This window comes from Pyrgilauda ruficollis, unplaced genomic scaffold, assembly GCF_017590135.1.
Source record: "Pyrgilauda ruficollis isolate IOZ18807 unplaced genomic scaffold, ASM1759013v1 scaffold23, whole genome shotgun sequence".
Taxonomy (NCBI): Eukaryota; Metazoa; Chordata; class Aves; order Passeriformes; family Passeridae; genus Pyrgilauda; species Pyrgilauda ruficollis.
This window is the reverse complement of record NW_024522539.1, coordinates 16,209,108-16,225,164: the sequence shown is the minus strand read 5'-3', so window position 1 is coordinate 16,225,164 and position 16,057 is coordinate 16,209,108. Positions and strand designations below refer to the sequence as shown.

The window sequence follows — 16,057 nt, the reverse complement described above, 5'->3', positions numbered from 1 at the left end:
ACCCACCACACATCAACTCCCACCCTGAGCTGCTGACACTGTGGGAATGGCACAGGCTGGGCCCTTCTGGTGTCACCCCAGTGCACCTTCCTGGGGGATGGAACCAGGACATTCCTCATCTGATTCAGCCACTGAGTCACTGGCACCGTGAGGGTCACACAAGCAGCTGCTCTGCACTGTCCCTGCTCTGGCACAGGAGCCATCCCCAAGGCATGTGCTCTAAGCACCGCTTCTCTTCCTTCTCTGTCTCTTCTCCTTCTCCTGCCCAACTTTTGGGCTGTCCTGGGAGCTGCACACTTTGTGTTGTGCATTTCTCCAGCAAAGAGTGGTCTTCATGCATAGACCAGGTTTTATCTTGGAAAAAACCACAGTTGATCTGTTCTGATTTTAAGGGCAGGAAAACCACCATGAAATTACCCAATCTCATTAAAGACAGTGGGGAACTGACCATCTGACAAAACCTGAGCCCTGTGAACCCCTGCAAAGCAATAAGCAGCAACAGATCTGGATGAAGCACCGTGATGCTCACTGCTGTTCAACCAACAACCGTGCACTAAAGCACCATAAATACACAGAACAGCCTCTGTCTCACAGAACTCCAGCTTGCAGCACATCACCCCTCACAGCTCACTTCCCAACCATCACGCTCTTGCTTATGCATTTAGCTTTGATACAAAAAAAATATCACCCACTAGAATTCCAGCAGCCCTCAGACACAGCCCAGCATGGCTTTGCCTCATGGAACAGCTCCTGCCCGTGAAGGAATCTGTGCCTGAACTGCGGATGTGACTGAACTGTAATTAAGCACTGGAATTGCTCACAGAAAACCTGCCCTGTTTGGCTGTAACCAACCACAACAGACACAGGAGCAATGAGCCCTGGCAGATTTTTTCCTTCATTTTTTTCTCTTTTATAAACCAGACCTTTCAACACCCACATACTTTACAAGCCAATCCCATTCCTGTGGTGACATGAAGATCTCCATCCATTTCCAGAGCCTCCAGTGTCACTGGCTTTGCTGGAGCTGCCCAGACAGTTTCACCTTAAAAAAACAAAGTAGCATAAAACTGACATAAAACATGAACACATCAAGTTCTATCACCAACCACTCTGGCTCTGTGGGAGCTCAGCAGTGCTCCCAAACACCTCAGCATCAGCACCCAGCCAGCCAGATATCCTACTCACTCCGTGGCTTTTCTGCTCAGCAAAGCAGAATAAATCTGGTGGGGATGGAGCTAGCAACGGCTCTGTGTCACCCTGCCCCCATATCTGAAGTTTCCAGCCTGTGCAGGCTCATCCCCAACACTCCCTTATCCCACTGTGGCAGGAAAGGTGCTGCTGGAAGGCAGGAGGCAATGTGGGAGCTGGCATGGGAGGTGGCACAGGAGGTGGTGGGTGCCAGAGCTGTGATGGGGTTGACTGCCAAATTATTCTTTGCCTAATTGGAGTCAACTCCCCATTTCACAGCTGCAGGAAACAGAACCACATTCCCAGCTGCACAGAGCTGAAAACAGGCAGAACAGGGCCTGCAGAGATGAATTCCCAAGTGCCACATGGCAGCCCCTGGTTTAGGGCAATTGTTCCTGTTCTTCAAGTGCCTGCAGACCCTGGAGGGAAGCCTCTGAAGCTGGGCTGCAGCAGGGGCTCCTCACCCCACCCACCCTGCATTTTTGAAGCACTTCTTGTTCAATTCCTTCACACAGCACCAGGTGAGAGCAGAGCACAGCCTCCTGCAAGAGCTCACTGTGCCCTGTGCCCCCAGCCCAGGGACTCCTGGACACATCAGCCTCCTGAAGAACTGCAGGCTTAGCACTTTGAGAGCTAAACCTTGCTCCATAATCCTTTGTGTTTCAGCTTTCTTTTTTGGGTTAAATTAACTCAGTGACAGGAATACAACTGCTTTCACATGCTTAGAATTTTGGAGAAGGTCTGAAAGGGAGAGGACTTGGAGAGCAGCAGCAGCAGCACCCACAGCAAGTGTTTATGGGGAGGTGTTGGTTAGCAGCTTTCAGACAAGCTCAACTCAGCCCTTTGTGTGTAAAACTCGTTTATGCACAAAAGCTGTTGAGGCTCAAGGCAAAGCAGGGACAGACTCAGGCTCCACATGAGCTGCAAAGGCAGAAATGCCTCAGGAAGGCACTCTATAGTGAGAGCAGCTCTCAGAGATTCTCTGCTCTCTCACTGCTGCCTGCATTTGACTTTTGACAGAACATCCCATCCTTAACTCAAGAATTAAAGAGAAGCTTTATCCACATTTTCCTCCCAAGGGCTCTAACACTGGGGGCAAGAGATACAGATTTTATTACCATTTTTATTATGAAGTTTTGATTACTCAGAGCTACAGGCTCAAGGCTCAGTGCTGGGGGTTGTACCTGTTTGTAGACTCTTTGCAGTGCCCTACAGGTGATGTTTGCTTTATCCTACATAGGGAACAAAGCACCTGGTAACATCAAAACCAGCAAAATGGTACAATTCACCTCCAGAGATGGGAGAGGCCTGACAAACCCAATGAGAGACATATGCAACAAACTGCAAACAGCCATAAACACCCCAGTGGGTTTTGTCCTTGCTTTTCCTGACTGCTTTTGCTTTATACAAGCTGTGTGTGTGGGTGCAGTGACCATCTGCAATGATTCCTGTTGCTCTGGAATCCTGGAGCAGTCATGGAGAAGAGCTGATAAACTGCAGCATCACTGCCCTGCACCTCCTCCCTGGGCTCTTTCTGACAACACCTCCACCAGCAGGATCACAAGCTTGAATGAGAAGCTCAGAAAAAGACAGTGGTGACAAGTGGGTTTTTTATTTCAGACCCCAGGGCAGCCTGTAGCTTTCAGGTGAGCTGTGAGACGTGGCCAGCTCACACCTGAAACCCTTTTGCAAAACTAAGCAATTTTTACTATTGCATCCTGCTAAATCATCCCTGTCAAAGAGCTGTGGGTATTTTCCATCTCTATCCTTCTGCTACCTATTGCCACAATGCACAAAGTAATCCTTTGCCATCTTCTACCCCAAACACTTCGCAGTGTTTTGGCAGATTATTTCAGTGTGATTTAAAGAAACACAGAAATACTGAATGATCTACAGCTCAGGACAGATAATTCCCCAAAAAGAGGTGAGAGGAGCAGCTGCTACTGCTCTCTGGAGAGAGAACAAGTCAGATGATGGCTCTGGGAGTGAGTGTGTAACAGCAAAGCCCAGGTATCCCCCAGAACCTGGGCAAGGAGGCTGCTCTCATCAGGGCAATAACAAAAAACGTGGCAAGAGGCAAAATCTTTATTCCAGCTCTGAATCGGAAAAAAACTGTCATGGCCACAACTCACCAGTGGACAGCTCAGTGAGCACAAGGGAGGGGGCACCTGGCCCGGCCAGGCACAGACTGAGGACACGGTCCCAGAGGCACTTGGAGAGGAAGCTCAGCTTCAAAGTACAAGCACTAAACACTTTGGCTCAAATTTTTAATATAAAAATTCACTAAAAAGGCTAAAATGTGACAAACCATTGGAAATACTGTGACAAACATTCGCCCTTACGCAGTAAAAACCAAAACAAACCCAAACTGGCACGAAGCTTTGAAATGCATGCTTTCTTCTTTCTCCTGGTACACTGGACCATCAGCTACTTTAAAGGTTCATCTAGAAAATTCCATGGCACCTTCATCTCGTAGTTCAGTGCAAGGGACTACTCTCGATGGACCAGCACAAATAAACCCAGTAAAAAGAGGACTGCATACTGGAAGAGAGAGCAGAGGAGACACAGGAGTGCACACTGACATCTACAGCAGCAAACATGCAGGGCACAGGGTTCTGCCCGTGTTCTCATGAAGGAATTATAGCTGGGGGGGGAAAAGCAGGCAGGAAATAGAAGAGCTCTTACCTTAAATTTTGGATAATCGTTCATTAAGATAGTCACTATTCCAATGTAGGGCACAAATCTACAAGAATAAAGGTTTTGTTAAAAGAAACACTATTCCAGGGTGCAGAGGAAGAGTCATTCAAGCATCCCAAGGGCTCCAGTCAATGGGCTGGTGACTTCTCCCTCCCTGTGGCAGTGGGCCTGGGTGACAACCAGCCCAGAGGGTGTTTCAGCCTATGCCTGGCTCAGATTTCACTTGTCTGCTAACATTGAGCCTCCCAGGACAAACCTGATGACAATTCTGATCAAGTCTGAGCCCACGCTACCCTTACACCTGTGTCCATCCAGCATCAACAACTCAGGACACAGCTCACAGCCAAACTAAGAACTGAACTCTCCACACTCTCAGGCAGGTTACAAACCCAGCAGGGACAGCCAGCACAAGGGGGGATTTACCAGATGGCTTTTGGGGACAGCAGTGTGAAAAGCCCCACCATTTTCAACTTCACTCACCCTCTTGCTCGTCCCACTACATCCTTTTTCTCCAGCCAGTGCTGCCCCTGCTTGTAGAGCCCTCTGTCATCCACAGCATTGTTGTCTCCCTTTGTCAGAAATTTGATGTCTCCGTTTTGCCTGGTAAAGACAAGACAGCCAGGTAAGGCAGGACAGAAAGTTGTTAAAAGCTGTTCTACAACAAGCATGGAGATACCAACACAAGGGCACTAGAAGCACCTGTGTCCTACAATTCAAGGAGGATAAATCAGGGAAACTGTCAAATGCAGCAGAAAGCAGATGGTTTGGAAAAAACTGCCATGGGAAGAATGAATTCTGGCCCCAGCAAAGATCTCCAGCAGAGTTTCAGAACAGTTTCTAGTGCAGGTGCAGCTATTGCCTCTTGGCTTTTGACCCATCTTGTGTTGATGCTTTTGCTTCACACAATGTTGGATTCTGGTCTCCCTACTACCACACAAAAGGAGAGGTTGGGATTGAAGCACACAGCTCTACTCAGCAGTGGGCAGAAGCAAGCTGAAAATTAGAACTGATTAGGAAAGGGGGACCGAAAAAAATCCAAATAATACCACAATGATGCTGCATGAACTCACAATGTGCCTACATCTGGAATGCTCTGGGCAGTGCTGAGCCCCCCAGATCCTTTCCTGCAATGGAGAGAAGAACTGGCAAAGGCTAACAAATGCTTAACAAGGTCTGGAACCACTTCCATACAAGAACTACAGACCAGGACTCTCCAGCCTGGAAAAGACAGAACTGATGGGAGATATGACACAGTCCACCTCAAATGACAGCAACAATCAAATAGCTTTTCACTGTCTCTTCCAATGCAAGAGCCAGAAGGTACCAAAAGGAGCTCAGAAGTAATGGGTTAAAGCCAGGCAGAGAAGGTGCTATGCAGAAATAGCCACAGTGCAAACTAAACCAGACTCTCTGCAAAAGTATTTTGGTTGGCAAAAAATTATACTGGCTGAAAAATTGACCTGATACTCCACGTAAAAGAGGAAATTAGGCTATTCATAAAGAACTAGGACTTTGTGCTTGAAACTGTAACCTGCAGAAAGCAGGGAAATTACCACTATATGCCCTCTCCAGTCTTTAATTAATTTTCAGATTAATTAGCTTGCCAGAATCGGGATCATGGAGCAGATGAATCTTTTCTTTGACCAGGAAAAAGATGTATAGATTCTTTCCCAGCCATTCCCATTCAGATGCTGGAGAGCAGCCCATGGCACTACTCAGGGATTTGCCACTGTCACCTTCCTGTGGCACCTGCAGGCAGGTGCTGAGCAGGAGCATCCTCAGTGCTTGAATCTCAGCTCTCACAGAAATGACAGATGGAATGCAAGCAGGAAAGCAGGCAGTTCTCTGGAGCTCAGGCTGTTTTCATCATGCCTGAACACCAAAAAGCTCCTTGACAGGAGAAGTTTGGAAAGGAAAAAGGGAAAAAACCCACAGCTCTTTCTCCAAAGCACATCTGGCTTGTTATGTGGGAACAACAAACACTGTCTGGGAAAAGATAAAGATCCCCAGAGGTGCAGATAATGTAGTTTAGCTCTGAAGAGTGATGGTGTAGGAGTGCAGCACCTTATTGAGCTGAGTCAAGGCTCTGCCACAATGCAGCATGAGAAGCCCTTGCTGCACTTCTCTGCTGTCTGAGGTGAGTGACCCTGCTCCAAAACCACTAAGTAAATTTGGAATGCAGACTCTGTGTTAGTAATAAAGAATGAATTCAATTTTGGGCTGAAACAAGAAGAAAAGGCCAGCAAGTAAGAGACATTTTCTCACGGACACAATATTGATGTGAACTGGGGCCTGAGCTGCCCCAAAATCACAGAAAATGCTGTTTATGTCTTCCTGCATTTTGACACTCCTGTCAGCTTCTGCAGAGACTTTTCTCTTCCAAACTGGCACTAGAAAATTATTCTTTAAGTAGTGAAAGAAGCAACTGACACCCAAATCCTGCCTTCAGCTCCCAGGTTCAGGTTGCAATATGGATTTTTCAGTTTATCTCTCCTAATAAAAAGATTAGGTTTGTGTTTGGTTGTTTCAGTTAAATGAAACCTAAAATACTGCAGAATGGTTTCACCCTCCCAGGATTGGCACTATGGCCCTGTTACATTTAAACAAAAAATAGTGTTTGGTAACCTAATATCTAGAGATGGAGCCAGGCAAAAAAAGAAGGGTGGGCAACATCTGAAGAGAAAATGCTGCACAGAACAGGGGAGAAGGAAAACTGCATTTCACTTGAAAGAGTTTCCACAACATCACAAAAAACGCTCGTGCAACATCAGATGTCAAATTCAGCCCATAAACTGAAGTTATTTTTAAATCAGTGGTATCAAAGACCAGCACTTTGCAAACTGACACTGTTCAAAATTCTGAGTACAGAATAAATCTGAACAGCAAAGAATGTGCTTTGCCTGCTGGGAGAGGCATTGTTTCACTGCCTCAGAGCCAGGATTCCAGCTGTACATGCACAAGGCTGGTCATCCTTCAGTTGGAGCAGAAAATTGTATGGATATTCCAACAGCTTTGGGAAAGGGACCCTCTCCATCCCATCCATGTCTCAACCAGAGGAATCCCAGATGCCACCTGGCTCAGCTCCAGCTCACACCATTCAGAAAACATTCACTCAGCAGAAACAGATGCTGGGACCCCAACCAGCTGTTGCCTCTCCAAGATGTCTTGAAGAATCAGGGATTCAGTTCTAGATTCAGTTTTCACTCAAACAACTCACAGAGCTGGTTTGTATCACCACACACTGGCCTGGAGAGGCCACAGTTCCATCCAGCAAAACAGGAAAGCTCATGACTGCAGTGGAAGCCTTGGCTGGAAAACTAAGCCTTGATCAGCCATGAAACCAATGCCTGTTCCATTCCTTCAGACACACAGCCTCCCCAGTGCTGAGAGTGAACAGCACACAAAGACTCTGAGGACAGCACCACAACCTTCCAGAGAGACAAAAGGCCCTGAGTGTGCCGGACAGCAAAGACCAGGACATAGAGACAAGCTCCAAAATAACACACACTACACACAAAACGCCTTCTGCCACAGCTGTGCCCCACAAACAAGAATCACTTCACACACAAACACAGCCATGCTGCAGCAGACAGCACAGCAGCTCGGGACAGAGAGGATGGCACAGGAGACAGGCAGTGGAGTCACTTCCAGTGCCTAAAGGGGCTCCAAGAGAGATGGACCAGGACTGCAAACAAGAGCCCTAAAGTAACAGGGGCAATGGCTTCCCACTGCCAGGGTTAGATGGGATGTAAGGATTAAATTCCTCCCTGTGAGGGTGGGCAGGCCCTGGCACGGGGTGCCCAGAGCAGCTGTGGCTGCCCCTGGATCCCTGGAAGTGTCCAAGGCCAGGTGGGACAGGGCTTGGAGCCCTCTGGGACAGTGGAAGGTGTCCCTGCCCATGGCACAGGGTGGAATGAGACTGGCTTTAAGGTCCCTTCCAACCATAACAATTCCATGATTCTACAGTTTGGAGTGTAGGATTTGTGTGGCACAGGCTCTCAGCTTGTCCCTTCTGCTGGATGATCTTTACAAGTAAACAAAGCAGGAGAGATTTTTTCTGTCTGAAACTCCTGTGTTACTTCCTAGAGCACCTGGATTTCCATGACTGACATCCTCCCCCGCCCTTGTTTACCCAAGCAGATGAAGAACACCAGTTAGGGAAACATCAGCAGCAGAACCCCCAGACTCAACATACTTCTCATGGATTTTCAGGACACGATGGACTATAGGAATTTCCCTTCCTTCTATCCTGAAGACGACTATTTCTCCCACTCTGATTGGATCTTCAATTCGGTTGGTGAGGAACAGGAGATCTCCTCTGTGGAAAGCAGGCTCCATACTCCCACTGAAAAAGAGGAGGGGAACAACTGAACCAGGTTTTGCAGTTCGTGGCTCTTCAAGAAAAATCTCCCAAGAACCTCATGAGAAAGAGAAGCTGTGGATACCCCATTCCTGGAAGTGTTCAAGACCAGGCTGAAACCTTGATGAAGAGCTTCTGAGAAAACCACCCTAGAGACTGGGCAACCGTGTAACCTCTACTGCAAGCAGGTTTTCAATCATCACACTGCCAGCAGCTTGGATTTGTTGGGAAAAGAGCACTGCCAGTACCTGGTGTTACAAGCACATCCAAAGGGAAAAGCTTTTTTAATAAGCAAAAAGCTGATGATGAACACTATCTTTTGATTTCTGAGCTCACCACTGGCAGGGCAATGCTGGCAGCCCTGTAATGATGGGAAGCTTTTTTTAAACTTAATTTATTTTTTAGAGATAGACAGATTATCCTCAGAAACAAAGCACTGAAAGCATTCCCATCTGAAACAGACAAAGGGACTTGCCAAAAATTTGCTACTGTGATTCATTGCTTTGTTTAATTATCTCATTTCAGGCATCACGACTCAAGTTATTTTTCTTCTGTCTTGTAAATGGCAATTGTTACCAACTACTTATCCTTCCTAATTCCACATAAATAATGCAAAGCAGAACAATGAACTTTAAGTACTGCGTGCATTTGAGTTTTATCTTCACAGAGCACAGCAGATGCAGGTCAGAACAGCAGATCAATCACTGCAGAGGGGATGTGACCTCACCACCCTGTCTGGGTGGAGCGGGGGGAAACATCTGCCCTGCACCTCATCAGGAGGGGGTTTTGGTAAGCAGCACTTGGTCCTGGCATGACAGCACTTCTGCATCATGAACACTGACACAGAAACACAAAGAAAAGGGCAGTGTGGCCACAGGGCAGGTGCAATATCCATGCCAGCACCCAATGGCAGCCCAGGGAATTTGTCCCAGGCAGCAGGAAGGTGGGAGTAACACTGGTGGTACCCACTGCAGGGCACTGCTGTAAGGACAACGTGTGACACCCAAAACATACAGTGACAGAGTGACAACCCTTAAGCTCAGGAGCACCTCTGTAGTGGACAGTCATTGAATTATCACAGATGGGCTGGAAGGGACCTTAAAGATCATGCCGGTCCACCCCTGCCAGGGGCAGGGACATCTCTCATTATCCCAGATTGCTCCAAGCCGAGTTCAACCTGGCCTGGAACACCTCCAGGGATGGGGCAGCCACAGCTTCTCTGGGCAGCCTGAGCCCGGGCCTCGCTGCCCTCAGAGGGAAGGATTTCCTCACACTCTCTCCTCTAACCCTGCCCTCTGGCAGCGCTGTCACTGTCACGGCCCAGTGTCCCGTCACTACCTGCCCGGGTATAAAGTCCCTCTCTCTCTTTCTTACCAGCCGGCTGACAGAGCGGGGTGAGATGCTCTTTCCACCCACTCCCTCGCCATTCCCAGCCTGGATTCCCAGGGAGCTCCTCGCCCGCTGTGGCTCCGCCTGGGCCATCCTGGGGATCCCCTCGGGGCCTGCCGATCCCCAGCCCGCCTAAACCCTGGGAGTTTAATCCCCGCATCGCGGGACTGACCTCAGCACCACCACGATGGGACTCTCGCTACCCGTCACCACCATGAGCCCCTTCCAGATCATGAGGGCGGAGGACACGATCATGCCGAAGTTCAACACCTGGTAGTACAGCTGGGGAGGAAGGGGGTCGGTCAGGCCCCGTCCGCCCGTCCGCCCGCCCGGCTTTCCCCCCCTTCCCGCGGCCCCTCCGGCACCTGCCGCTTGTTCATGCGCCGCACATCGTCCAGAAAGTCCAGCGACAGCATCGCCGCCGCCACCGCCGCCGCGCCCGCACGGCCCCGCTTCCGCTTCCGCCTGCGCGGCCACGTCACCGCCGCTTCCGCCGCGCGCGGGCGAGGCCCGGCCCCGGAGCGGGAGCGGGGCCGGAGCGGGGCCGGGCCTCGCCCGCAGCCGAGAGCGCCGCGCACCCGCACCCGCACCCGCACCCAGCTCAGCGCCCCGCGGCCGACACAACGCCCAGCCTGCCAAACGCACATCCAGCCGTGCCCCGCTCAGCTCCATCCACGCCTCTTCCAGTCGCTCCCTCCGCGGAACACACACCGATCCAAACCCTATTCAGCCAACGCCCGGCACCCCTTGCGCTTCTCACGGCATTCGGCCAAGCGCTGCCCACCACCCCATCCTACAGACACCCCACATCCAACCAACACCCCAATCCAGCCTTTGCTCATCCAACCCACACACCGCTCAACACCCAGACAGCTCCAGCTGTACCCAAGCATGGCGAGACCAGATGGTGATGAGCCCAAGCAAGGAGATAAATAGTTCTTAAATTATTTAAACATTGTCAGAGTAAACAATAACAAGCGGAGTTCTGGCTCAACAGAATGAAAAAAAATAATGGTATAGAAGGTAATTGTATTACACAAAGCATGGGTGTGACATGGAATGAGGGAGGAAAGAGAGTCAATGTGACTACATGGAAAGAAACATCTCCTGAAGGATGGGTAGTGCGGAGCCACAGCAGGACAGCAGTTATGGAGCCCCTGCCGTGCTGCACGATGGTGGCTCCCGCTGTTCCAACACCTCTGTGAGCTGAGCTCTGCTCCTCTCCCCTCAAAATGAGCTGTCAGGGAGCCCTGGCACTGATACATCGGGAGCTCTGAAATAACTTCACTCCAGCTGACCCACTGATGGGGGATTTGTCCCCTTCTGGCAATGGTGCCAGTCTGAGCTCCCCACTGGGATGAGACCTGGCAATGCCCAGCCCAGGATGGCTTCCAGCAGCACAGCTCCACAGACACACGGCCAACGTGGCCCCAAAGGGACCCGGCCCTCCTCAACGCCATACTCACCGGGGAGCACTGGGGCTACAAAATCCTCTTTTAAGGATGATTCAGGTCCAAGACATTTCATTAAACTGCGTTTTGGAAAAGAATGTTGTTATTTGGGCATAACTAAAGAATAACCAGCACAACTTACAGCTCGAACCCATGCCGTGTAACGCAGATCCCAGATCGGCCAACACGGTCCTGACAAGCGCGTTTGGCTGAGCCAGCGTTATGAGTTAAAATGAGTAACACAAAGGCAGGATGGGGAGAGAAAAAAGAAGCCATAAATAGAAGGAGAAAGAAAGGGAGATTGGAAAGGTGAGGCTGGGGCTCTGGGCAGAGGCTGAGGCGGTGCACACTCAAAGGAGGAGAGCTCATCTGAAGGAAACTGCAGCTGCAGAGTGCTCCTGGATCCCTGGATCCTCAGGAGCTGGCCAAACCCCACTGAGGGTTCTGGCCCTGCTTTCCCTTTTCACCTCTCTGGGCTGGCAGAGAGTTAGTGCTTAGGATGCAATGGCAGGGTTGGTTTTGTTTTTTTCTGTTTTAAATTTCCCTTACAAATAGGAGTTGCAACGTCCATCCCAAGAAATCAACAGAATATTTCAAAGATTTGCCCCGTCCCCACCCTGTACTTTGAGTAGAAACCCCCCAACAAAAAACCCCTAATCAACCAAAAGGGCTTTTTCTTTTTTTGCTTTTAAGTCTTAAGAGACTTTGAATGATTGTTCTGTGAGGTGCTGTTGGGTCCTTCTGCTCCACACGTCTGACTGTGCTCACAAAGAGCTGAGTCCCTTTTGCACTCTTTGTATTTGTTTTCCTCTTCCACCGTAGTGTTCAACTCGCCATTGTAGTCCTCGTGTCCATTCTTACCCATCTCTATTTGTAACTTCTGCCTTTCATCTTCCTCCTCCTCCTCCTCATCCTCCTCCTCCTCCTCATCTTTGACTTTATGAACGATGAAGAGGTGTCTGTTCAGAGAGATGTGGGAGGTGTAGCAGAGGCCACAGAACAAGCACTGGAAGGTGGAGCTGTCTGTCTTGTGCCGAGGGATGTGTTCCTGGAACTCAGTCTGGACGTCTGTCGCAAAGCCGCACTTCGCGCATTTCCAAGGCGCTTTCAGTTTTTTGGCTGGCGGCGCGTCCAAACCCGCAGCGCTCTCTGCCCGACCCAGCTCATCCAGTGCCATCCTCTTTGGAGATTTTGCCTTCAAAAAATAAGATTAAAAAGTTACTTTATCATTTGAACCCGTGGAAGAGTAAGCACTAAAATCCACACACGTGTCTGAAGATGCCTGAGGGTGAAGTCATGCCTAGGGATTCCTGGGGTATTCCCTTCCCTCCCCACAGCCAAACACCTCACCCAGTGCACAGGATTTCAGCTGCTGTCCTGTGATGTGAGACAGGAACACTGGGAGAGGCTGGCTGGCCAGAAACATGATGGGGAAATAGTTTACAGTCAAGGAATCATGAAATTGTTTGGGTTGGAAGAGACTTTAAAACCCATCCAGCAGTTCCACCCTCTCATGGGCAGGGACATCTTCCACTATCCCAGGTTGCTCCAAGCCCTGTCCAGCCTGGCCTTGGACACTTCCAGGGATGGGGCAGGCATGACCTCTCTGGGTAAAAATTCAGTTTGGTGTGGGAAGGAGGAGCCCACAGAAGAGGGACAGCTGAGGCACACAGGGGTGGTCGATAGCCCAGACAACACTTCTCAGATTAAACTCTGAACATTCTGCCCTCCACTCAATTTTGTCCTAGTGGCATCTCTCAGTAACTCATCCCCTCTATCTTAAAACCTTCTCCCATGAGGATGACTTGCTTATATATATCCCTGCAGTGATATGCAAAATGTGTATTTTTAAAATAAATGGAGCAAAGAAGCCCAAGCAGCCAACCCTCCACTCCAATCCAAAACAAAAATCAGTAGAACAGTTACAGCTGCTATACAAAATTACACATTCCTACTTAAGAAAAATGCAGTTCTCATAGGTAATGGATCTAGCAAGTATTTTAACAGAAAATAAATCTTTTATAAGTAGCAGAAAAAATGAGGGAGAAAGAAGAAAAATGTGCCATGCTAGTGAACAGGGTACCAGGGGAAAACGAGGGTAATAACAAACTTAAATTACAAAATGGATTGAATAAATGCCAGAGAAAATCCTGAGAAATGCAAGATGCAAATGCACGTTGTGCTGGTGCAGCTCAGCTGCACTCACACTGCTGACCCTGACCCTGCCAGAGGGAACCAGGCTGGATGGAATGGAGTGAGGGAAGGAGATCTGCCCTGGGGCTGGGAGGGTTTGACTGGCACAAGGCCACAGCTCGACGTAACACCCCGAATGAACAGCTACTCGCCAAGTACATTTAATTGTACATTTAATTTTCCATGAAAATAGGGATCAGTTACTTCTGCTCTGTTTCTCTCTGGAGCTTTCGCTTTGGCCATCTGGGATAAGTCTGGGTTTTTGATGCCGTGCATGAGGCTGATGTGGTTCTCCAGCATGAATGGCTGAGGAAATGTCTGATTTTCATCTGTGCAGTACCTTGGAAATAAAAAAAGACAATTTATTAGAGGATATGCTCTTTGTTATGTGTCAAACAAAGAGGTGGAATTAGAGACAGGCTCTGGTGAGTAATGTACCATCAGGTTACCAAAATACACAGCAAAGCATCGTATTAATAATAAAACATTACCCTGAGAGAAATCTAGAATGGTTTGGAGCTTGCCACAGTGCTCATGAATGGGAGTAGGGCACGTCTTCTTTACAGTGCTAAACAAATACAGGGACTAGTGGGGGTCAGGCACCCTGTGGAAAGTGCCAGAGGATAAATGATCAGGATGGAAAACACATGGGAGAACAACAAACACGGACTCTGAGATGAGAGAACTACACAGAGGGGGCTGGTGACTGGTGTGACACCTAGGAGGCATGAGGCACAACCCAGTCCTGCACCCAGCACTCCCAAGTCCCAAGGAGAACCAGCATTACCTCCACCAGGCTGTACCACAACACAGTTAAAATTCTTACCAAACTGTTGAAATTCCAACTTCTATACCAACAATCTAGGCAGAATCACTCATGAACCATGTCATTTATATGTAACTCATGTTTGAAGCTGGCAGCACTCCAGAGCTGCTCCAGAGCTGGCTGACATCTCCAAAAGGAGCTGTGAAGGGGATGTGCTGTCTGCACCTTTGCTCCTGGATGACTGAGATCTCCTGGAATAAGTGCCAGGCCCTGCAGACATAAGCCAGGCCCCCTCAAGTGCACAGTGGGCTCTGTTAGCCACTGGGAAAGCCAAAATTGAGTATCTGTGCTGTTTTTGCCAGCACAACACAATGAAGGTCCATCACACACAGACCTGAGCAAGGACAAGTGACACCAGAGTCCCCTGAAGTGCCCTAATTGCATCTGAGACAGGATTAAGGGCAACAGAGAGGAGCTGAAGCATCTGTGGGTAACAAAGACATCTTCTAAAAGGACAGAAGAAGATTCCTACTGATCTTCCAGTAACTAGATGTGAAAATGCAGACATGCTCATTGAATACTTCTGGGTTTTAACAGGAATTGCTCAGAGGCTAAATCAATATTTAATGATGATGGAATTTTTCTTCTTCGTGGAGGAGAGCTGAGAGGTTATTAAGTGGTATTTATCAAAAATAAACATGTTGAAAATCAAGTGTTTCAAACACTTTGTACTTAAGACTTGGAAAAGAAGAGTAAGAAAACAATAACCAAGTGAATTATGAAAGAAAATACACAACACAATATTTTGCAATTTGCCCTAATTTAGAATTCTTTTCATGTGAGCAGGGAAAGATGTTTGCCTAACCTGAATAACTCCAGTGACAAGCACGACAGGAGGGTGTTCAACTAAGTCCTCCATCACTGGTTGCTCCCTACAAATTTATCCAAACCCAGAGACCTAAGCAGGGCAGGGGGAGAAAGGGGAAATCACAGCTGGGAATGTTGGAAGCCAGAGGAAGGTCACCTACAAGCAAGCATGCCAGAGTCACAAAAATTGTCAATAACCAGATCCATGACAGATTTTATTCATGTTTCACACGGAAACCCAGGAGAAAAGGGTGACATGAAGTCAAGGCATCAAAACCCCTGAAGAGAGTAACAGGTGAGAGTGATACAAAATGCCAAACAGGAATAAGGAAAAGAGACACCAGAACCAGAGGAAAGGAGGAGCAGTGGACATGTGATGCCTCACAAAGCTCTGAAAAGAGTCAAGGAGGAATGCAGAGACTGGAGGGTAAGACTTTTAGAGCAGTCCTCTACAAGCTAAGAGGGATCAAATGGAAGACAGGACAAGAAATCTCAGATCCAGGCAAGTAGCAGCTCTTGGAGATGCTGGGAGAGTATTTCAAGGAAGAGGCTTCATCTGCAGAGTGCTGTGATTTCAGTGAGTCTGCCCTACAATGACTGAAGAGAGCAAAACTGCTGTCCAATTAAAAGTTCATCAACAGATTTTGAGAAGGAGCAACCACAAGTTGCAGAATTAAATGCAACCACAATTCTCTTGGATTGCTAGCTGTGTTTTCTCTGCTGGCATGATCACTGCCCTTTGGGTGAACCAGTGGATGCACAGCTGTGTGTTGTTCTGAAAAGTAACAAGGTAGCACACAGCAGGCTGGCATATCCCAGGCTGTCAGGAATTTCCACACAAATCCTTCTTCCCAGTAACATCTTATGCTCATTTTGATCCTGAAACATTCCACTTTAAAAACAACTGATCCAGAGAGAACAGATTTACACAGATCAGGTGAGGGTAACACCCAAAACCATCACCCACAAACTTGAAGATGAATGAAACACAATAGGAGCCAACATTTCATCTCCTCGGAGGTTCCAAGTCAGAGCAGTTACAAGAAATGGAAAGTTTAGAAGTTCTAGATGAAAAAATATCTCAGGAATGTATTCCCAGTGGTAATGCCAATGCTGTATCAATTTACTAAAAGCTGTTGTGGCTCA

The 16,057-nt window shown here is 48.4% G+C and overlaps 2 protein-coding genes across 5 annotated transcripts in view; both read right to left on the bottom strand.

Moving 5' to 3' along the window:
* Positions 1-912: 912 nt before the first annotated feature.
* Positions 913-10,165, bottom strand: SEC11A (SEC11 homolog A, signal peptidase complex subunit). Of its 3 annotated transcripts, none has more exons than XM_041468829.1 (6): positions 10,000-10,143; positions 9,807-9,916; positions 8,081-8,230; positions 4,366-4,485; positions 3,874-3,931; positions 913-1,042 (listed from the first exon to the last, which is right to left on the bottom strand). In XM_041468829.1, the coding sequence occupies exons 1-6, from the start codon at positions 10,048-10,050 to the stop codon at positions 1,007-1,009; spliced, it is 525 nt and encodes a 174-aa protein (XP_041324763.1). In that variant the 5' UTR covers positions 10,051-10,143; the 3' UTR covers positions 913-1,006. The 3 variants fall into 3 exon arrangements, with proteins under 3 accessions (XP_041324763.1, XP_041324762.1, XP_041324761.1); XM_041468828.1 differs by lacking the exon at positions 913-1,042 and adding an exon at positions 3,260-3,729; XM_041468827.1 differs by lacking the exon at positions 913-1,042 and having other exon boundaries at positions 3,260-3,931; positions 10,000-10,165.
* Positions 10,166-10,320: 155 nt separating this feature from the next.
* The window catches only part of ZNF592 (zinc finger protein 592), a 32,129-nt gene continuing 26,392 nt past the window's right edge, over positions 10,321-16,057 (bottom strand). The window contains exons 7-8 of one of the 2 annotated variants that reach the window (XM_041468825.1): positions 13,450-13,618; positions 10,321-12,280 (exon numbers count right to left, since the gene is read on the bottom strand). In XM_041468825.1, the coding sequence (XP_041324759.1) occupies positions 11,774-12,280; positions 13,450-13,618 (676 nt within the window). In that variant the 3' untranslated portion in view covers positions 10,321-11,773. The remainder of the gene's footprint in view (positions 12,281-13,449; positions 13,619-16,057) is intronic. The other variant, XM_041468826.1, reaches the window with a different exon arrangement.